This window comes from Nymphalis io, chromosome 1, assembly GCF_905147045.1.
Source record: "Nymphalis io chromosome 1, ilAglIoxx1.1, whole genome shotgun sequence".
Taxonomy (NCBI): Eukaryota; Metazoa; Arthropoda; class Insecta; order Lepidoptera; family Nymphalidae; genus Nymphalis; species Nymphalis io.
In genome coordinates this window covers 11,086,529-11,094,358 of record NC_065888.1, presented here as the reverse complement: position 1 = coordinate 11,094,358, position 7,830 = coordinate 11,086,529, and the positions used below count along the sequence as shown (strand labels likewise).

At 33.5% G+C, this 7,830-nt stretch overlaps 1 protein-coding gene across 1 annotated transcript; it reads right to left on the bottom strand.

Moving 5' to 3' along the window:
- Positions 1-247: 247 nt before the first annotated feature.
- LOC126778582 (fork head domain-containing protein FD4-like) lies at positions 248-1,710 on the bottom strand. Its single transcript, XM_050502298.1, has one exon. The coding sequence runs from the start codon at positions 1,630-1,632 to the stop codon at positions 853-855; it is 780 nt and encodes a 259-aa protein (XP_050358255.1). The 5' UTR covers positions 1,633-1,710; the 3' UTR covers positions 248-852.
- Positions 1,711-7,830: the final 6,120 nt, after the last annotated feature.

Sequence of the window (7,830 nt, the reverse complement as noted above, 5' to 3'; positions counted from 1 at the left end):
AAGAGTGGTCTGTAGTAATGTTTTAACGAGCTCTAGAGAATCGACAATTAACTGTAAATTATCATAACCCTAAATATGAATTCTGTCATGTAGAAACTTGAAACGGTTCTCCATATTCGCTATGTATTCATTTTCTCCATTCCGCGTAGTTGCATTAATTAAGTACTAACAAACCTTGGAATTCAAAAATATCTGATGTAATAAAACAAATGTTAGTATTATTTCATTTAATATACGGACTAAAATTATAACAATGAAAACAATATTTACAGTAATGTATACCTATTATCTACAAGTAACAATAAAGCGAAAATAAATAACAATTCTTTGTTCTTTCAATTAACATGACTGACGATTTTTCATGCAACATTTACAAATATATCTCATATGAATATTTACACACTTATACTATATAATAATAGCACATACATCGCGACATTAATAAATAAAATTGTATTAAATATTCCTATTTTACTCTTTATAAATATCTACAAATGAGATCACTAATATTAACGCTACTTTTACAGAAATATTTCGAGTTATTCAGCGTGGGCAGTTGCCAGTTAAGTACCATTTAGGCCTCCCGTCGCGGCGCTGCAGAACGCATCATACAACACTAAGTTTAAACGATTTTATGATTATTTATAAAACTTTTCTTCACATTTTTTCGATAAAAGTGCATCTACAATTTTAATATAAAACGAATTGTAACTTTATTGTTTATTTATTTCGGTCCTTTCACGTTCTTTAGAGATTGAAATTTGTATATAGTTTATTTTTTTTAAATTAATACTGTACTTACAACCTAACATTGCACGAGATATTGGAGCAGTTCGCGGGAGAACGGTGATGTCACGCTACCGGCAGTGGAGGTGGAAGTAGATAGCACGGGCGTAAAGCATGCGCCGCCGCCTGCAGAAGTTCAGCTTGATACCGCTGAGCAGCCAGCACGTATGGAGATGGCATGGTAAACTCCATCTGCGGCATCACTTGAACAGCCTGCATTGCAAGCAGATGATTTGGTGGAGATGGAGACGCCCGCGGCGGTTCTGGCTCTAGTAAAGCGTCTATTGTAAACGCTCTGCGCGGTCTTTCCCTTGGCAATATTGTTATCGACGCTGCCTCTGGTAGCTCAGCCGGTTCAGGACTTAATTGTGGACACATAGGTGGTGTGTACAAACTCGCGGTTGGTAGAGGAGGTGGTGGTGGCGGTGCTCCAGCTTGACGCGCCAAAAAAGCTCTGTTGAAACTAGCTAGTGCGGCTAATTCTGCATTCAGATTGTCTTTCTCACCTTTCTGAAGCTTGAACCTCTTACGACGGCGCAACAGTGACCCATTCTCAAACATGTCAAATGCTTGAGGGTGCAAGGTCCAATAAGCGCCTTTTCCAGGACGATCGGGTCGTCTTGGCACTTTCACAAAACAATCGTTAAAAGAAAGATTGTGTCTCAGAGAGTTCTGCCAGCGCTGAGTATTCCGTCGGTAGTATGGAAACCGGTCCATAATAAACCGGTAAATTTCGGACAAAGGCAACATACGTTCTGGAGAGCTCCAAATTGCCATTGCCGTCAAAGATATGTACGAGTAAGGTGGTTTTTGATCACCGTACGATTCACGCGAAGGTCGCGGCATCGTCACTGGCACCAACTACCGAATAGTTATCAATAATCAATTTTCTAGAACTGCACAGTGTTGGTCACGTCACTTCAATACGAGGTGTCAAAAGGAACTGAGGCGAGGAGAGCTCGCTGCTCGACCCGCCCGTTCTGCCGGGACCTGCTGAGAGCGAACGGAGCGACGCACTCCGCGCTTGTGATTGGTCCACCCTATAGCCAATAATAAAAGCCCAATTTCAGGTATGATGTCGGCTTTCGCTCCACTAACAAGGAATTTAAATTGATATTATGTTTATATTGCCTCCAAATATATTTGTGATGACACCGCTTTTTATTTAGCGTATGTAAATTACGAGAATACAGAAAAAGAGATTTGAATTATACACTCGATACAAATGTTCAAATTGAAAAAGTTTCGCAATTATAAATTAAATGCATAATTTGCAATATAAAAGTTCAGTATTGTTACGAAAAATACGTACATATAGTCATTATCTTTCGCGTATATATTTTCGAATGTCCTTATAAATATCATTTAAAAAAATAGTACAGTAACAGTAACAGTAACAGCCTGTTAATGTCCCACTGCTGGGCTAAGGCCTCTTCTCCCTTTTGAGGAGAAGGTTTGGAGCTTATTCCACCACGCTGCTCCAATGCGGGTTGGTAGAATACACATGTGTATTCTAAAAAAATAGTATCGAAATTCATTGAAAAAAATGTATTGTTTGTGTTACCTATTACATAATATCGTCAATCGTTTTATATTTTATATGCGATCTGAATCATAGAGCAACAACAAAACTTGTAAAAAACAATAGTGATATTCTATACAAAATCACTTCACTCATTCTCATCTTAATGTTAGGTACAATTAACATACTTAGTCATTATCAATATCACTATGTAACATGACGTTTCACAGTCGAGTTCTATAGTAAGTTTCGAGTTTGTTCTTACAGAATTTATTGATTTATTCATAATTATTTATGTATATTATTTACATATACAAGTTTCTTAGTTAGAAGGTACTAGTTGCCAAACTACAGCATAGGTGTTTAGTTTTGAATGTGACGTGTATCATCGATAATTATCCAAATTAAGCAATATATTTAGCTTCAAGATTAATTATTATCTGGCCTTTTTTCCTTTATTCTTTTAAACCCACTGATGAGCTTTAAATAGTTAGACTATTTTTAAGATACCAGCAGTGTACGATGAATCAAGGAAATATCAATAAATATATTTTTACTACCTAAAACAAGAACCTATTTTACTTCTCTAGTTCTTATTTTAACCCTTGATGTAGTATAGTAGATGAGTAGGAAAGTATCTAGAATTTTAATTAAACCATAAATAGTTTAAGTGGGCGCTAAAGACAATTAGCGTATTATTTATAAGGCACCTACCTATACATATATAATGAAACAAAATTTAACAGAAGATACAATATAAATTGACGTACCTAACTTTTTTTATAAAACCGTTACCAAAATGAAATCGTAAAGTGTACAAAGATATTTGAACTATAACAAGTTACTTTTACATATTTTTTTACTTTACCTACCATCCATTGGTCTTATATAGGTACTTATCTATAGGAGACCAACAGCATTATTTCCAATTTACTAGATTTTAACATAATAATCTATTCTATAATTTTCAATACAGTATCTGCATATACATAACTGCAGCATGAAAAATATTCTTTGTAACAGTATTTCTTTGCTTTTATTTTAAGTGAAGATACCGTAATGAACGTTAAGTGTTACAAGAAACTTATCAATCAATACAATGTGATTATTGTCGTTTGCGCACATGGCTTGCTGAATGTCACTAGCGTTTCTGACGAACCGAATCTTTTTTTTATATAAGAGATGTTAATCCGAAATGTCCTTAAGTTTTTTTACCTTTGTATTGTTTTTACCTAACTTTCTCAATTTTGTACGTCTACTCGTATTCTGTAAATTTTTGGTGCAAGTAAATAAATAAATAAATATATTTCTACGTAATTTATGAGATTTGCAAGATAAATATAAAAGTAATGAAAAGGATAATATTTTGCAGAAAAATAGACAACTAAAAAAACTTAATTTGAAATTATTTAAATATTTTTGCATTCAGTAACCCACCCAATTCTTGAGGAAAGTTATAGGTTATTAAAAATCACGCCACTGGGGTTGGAGTAGGAATGAATAATGCAGGCGAAACCACATAGATCACCTAGTTCCAGAAAAAAAACAAGTAACAATATAATTGTTTTAGCAGCAGGGTCAATGTCATATATTATACTCTGTCATTTATCTAACAATAACCCTTTTTTATGTATAAAACTTGCAATTTAGATAAACCAAAAATGTTCGGTGTTAAAAGTACAGACAGCTCTTCATCTAATTTCTTCATGTTAATGTCAATTAATTCAATAAGGTTCCATTAAAGGAATGGTCCTTTGCATCTGTAATAAAATGGATGTCTAAAATAGGATAAATTTTCGGTCCTTTCCTATTTTTATAATATTTAGAAGTAAATTTCTAGAAGTATGTAGTATTTAGTAGTTAAATTATTTATGAGTACAGTACAGTTTGCTGGCGATGGAATGAAATTTAGTTACAGCTTATACCCAGAGTGTAGAATATCTGATGATTAGTCAGATGACTTAAAGCCCTACCCACCAAGTAATAATATTAAAAATATTATCACTCAACAGTAACTAAAAATTAAAATAGGTATACGGGTAGGTACATAGATATATATAATCACGACAGACACAGAAACGCTATTTCCTAAAAATACTTCACGACAACTAATCATTCGTGATAATGTTTGCCTTTTCGGAATATTAAGAGTTTATTTAGCTGTTCGAACAATTAGACCATTTTGAAATTATAGACTCTTTTTGGTACCTAAAAGTATTTAATAGTTACAAATTATTTTACAATCACACAGCGTGTGGAAACTATACAATAAAAAAAAGAACTTAATAAATAGTTAAAAGATTGTGTGTGTGTCTCTAATTACAACAAATGTTACCATTATTAAAGCAAATTAATGTGGGAATTAATTAAATAAATTTTGCTTGTGTAACCAACAAAGAAACGATATAGCTGTACAGATAACGCAAAACCGACACACAACACGATATCATTATTACATATTACAAACGAAAAAATAAAATTGAAACGAAGTTTATAATTGGATATAATATTTTATCGATACAATATCTCGGCCATTTTCTTTTAAAAAATTGATAAACGGAGTAACTGAATGTGCCGTTCAAGTAATAAATATCTTAAGGGGAGGCGGTATGGTCGGATATCGTCGATTAGTGCTGGTCGGCATTACATAGGCGTGTTTATCGACATGCGGGTATAGTGCATGGTGCGAGTGCTGCGAATTCGTCACGGATGCTTATCGAGCGGTCAGTCGATAAAGGCGTGTCGATGTTTTATTATTACAGTGAAGCTCAGGGTAATCATAATTCGAGGCACTGCTTTCGTCGATCACACGGGACTCCTTCACCGCTGGATGTTTATCTTCTAAACTGAATTTATTGAAAACGCTGTTATAATTACCATAAAATTATATATATGAGATCATTATAGCGCTCTTAATATATGTGCATATTCAATTTTAAACATTGAGATTTTGAATGTCAAAAAAAATAAACACAAATAAATCTTGCAAGTAATATTTTTATAGTCAAATACTACTTAAAGCCTAATTTATTAATGTTACTAATTAGTTAAAAAAATAGTAGAAATTATCATTTATGTACAATATCTTTAAGCAATTACAAGCAAGAGAGATGCAAATTTTTAAACATTATAACCATGCTATTCAGTAACAGCCTGTTAATGTCCCACTGCTGGACTAAGGCCTCCTCTCCCTTTTTGGGGAGAAGGTTTGGAGCTTATTCCACCACGCTGCTCCAATGCGGGTTGGTGGAATACACATGTGGCAGAATTTCGATGAAATTAGACACATGCAGGTTTCCTCACGATGTTTTCCTTCACCGAAAAGCACGAGATGAATTATAAACAGAAATAAAGCACATGAAAACCATATAACCATGCTATACTGACTATTTATTACTTATCCATCGACAAACAAATTGAAACCGCACTACGTCGGTGTACCTCATATTTACATTCAGGATTATCTCGTATAAAGCGTTATAGTAAATTAAAATCTTTATACACTGAAACATTAAACGAGAAGTCTTTGTTGACGAAAGTTATATTACGTAATTTTTCACTTATGCCTTTTTTTGCCAATTTTCCAAAAAAACTAAGTTGGCGATAACAAATGAATTACTTTGCTATATTTCAAGATAATTAATTCTAAGGACCGTCACGTTAAACTTAAAAAAGCTCTCAAGTTGCGTCTGTCGTTACTTGCATATTTTTTCTTCAAAGTGGGCATTTTTGCGCGCCCCACGACGCCTAAGGGTGATTTATGATAAAAGTTATAAGCGGACTTTTTAATATCAACGAGCCTTTTAAGCTTGGTCCCTTTGTAGATGCCGCAGAATGATAACCTAATTAACAAACGTTATATATCATTGGGCAGCGTGCAAATATGAGATTATATTTAAGGCAAGGAAAGTAATATGAAGTTAATACCACATACATATATTTAAACGCGTTTAATTACTCCTTATCTTTCATCTGCATATTGTATATACTGGCTTAACATTAATATTATTAGGCACTTGAAAGTCAATAAAGGCAGATTTCTTAGTTTTTTTTAATTTTAAAAAGGGCTCTTACCACTATTGACGGTCCTTCTCTTATTGAGGCCCGATGATGAGATAGCAAGATACCTGATGGACTGATTCTGGTTCCCCGGTAACAAAGACGGGTTCTATTGTGCGATGCTTCATGCTTTGACACACTAGTTTAGTTTCATATAAGAGAAACAATGATAAAGGTCGAAGCCGCCGAGGAAAAAGCTGCAACACTTGTACTACTTGTACTTGTACTGTCGCTATTTTTAATTTTTATTTGTAGGTATATATTCAAGACTTGAATATAATAATGATTATGTAAGTAAAAATAAAGACTATAAGGGCAAATAAGTATAATACTCTAAGAAGCAAAAGATCCTTTACGAGGTTTCCCGCCGTAATATCTTTTCATGGTGTATTAGTTTTAATCTGTTTTTTTTATAGAATAGGAAGGCGGACGAGCATATGGGCCACCTGATGCTAAGTGGTCACCAAACGCACTTAGACATTGACATTGTAAGAAATGTCAACCATCGCTTATACAGCCAATGCGCCACCAACCTTGGGAACTAAGATTTTATGTCCCTTGTACCTGTAATTACATTGGCTCACTCACCCTTCAAACCGGAACACAACAATAACAAGTACTGCTGTTTTGCGGTACTGTTATTGTACGGAATATCTGATGAGTGGGTGGTACCTACCCTAGAGCTTTGTGCAAGCTCGTCTAGCTTGCACAAAGCTCTACCACCACTGTTTTTATCATTAAAGGTTTTCATCCAATACTTTTAAACAAAATAGGTATGGTATTCTGTGGGATGCAATAGCCGGTAACGGTAATGATTGCTGGTTCAATTCCTCTTCTATTGCTTTTTTTTACATTTTTTAACCCAAATGCGAATAATAAGATATACTAAACGAATATTATAATACTGATCAGTATCAACTTAAGAGCACTGCACTGTGATCATAAATCCTTACTTCATAGGATCATTCTACTACATATCTTATCGCACAGCTGATTTTAATATATATATATGTTGCAATTTTGACTCATATATATATATATATATATATATATGAGTCAAAATTGCAAAGTGCAAACTGTATTTTTTTATTTGCGAAGATTTTTTAATTTTATCAATAACATTTACTTTAAAGTAATCAATTTCAATCAAGTATTCTTGACTTATCGAACTGAAATAACTGTCCAAATCATTCAACCGAGTGTGATTGCCTTCTCCTAAAAAATGTTTCAGGATCTCGTAAATTTGCTTCTAATCGAAAATTTCTCTATGGAAATTAACAATGTTAGTTAAATTAAAGTTCTATAAGAACTCATATTGTATTTTACACACGAAATGTTGAAATCCGAATTACGAAGATACACTATTTTGATGCATGTTTCCTTTAAATATTATAATTATTAAAGTTAGTCGCATATCACTTTCTAAAATTTCATGATAAGATTCGTGTTTGTTCTTACAACTT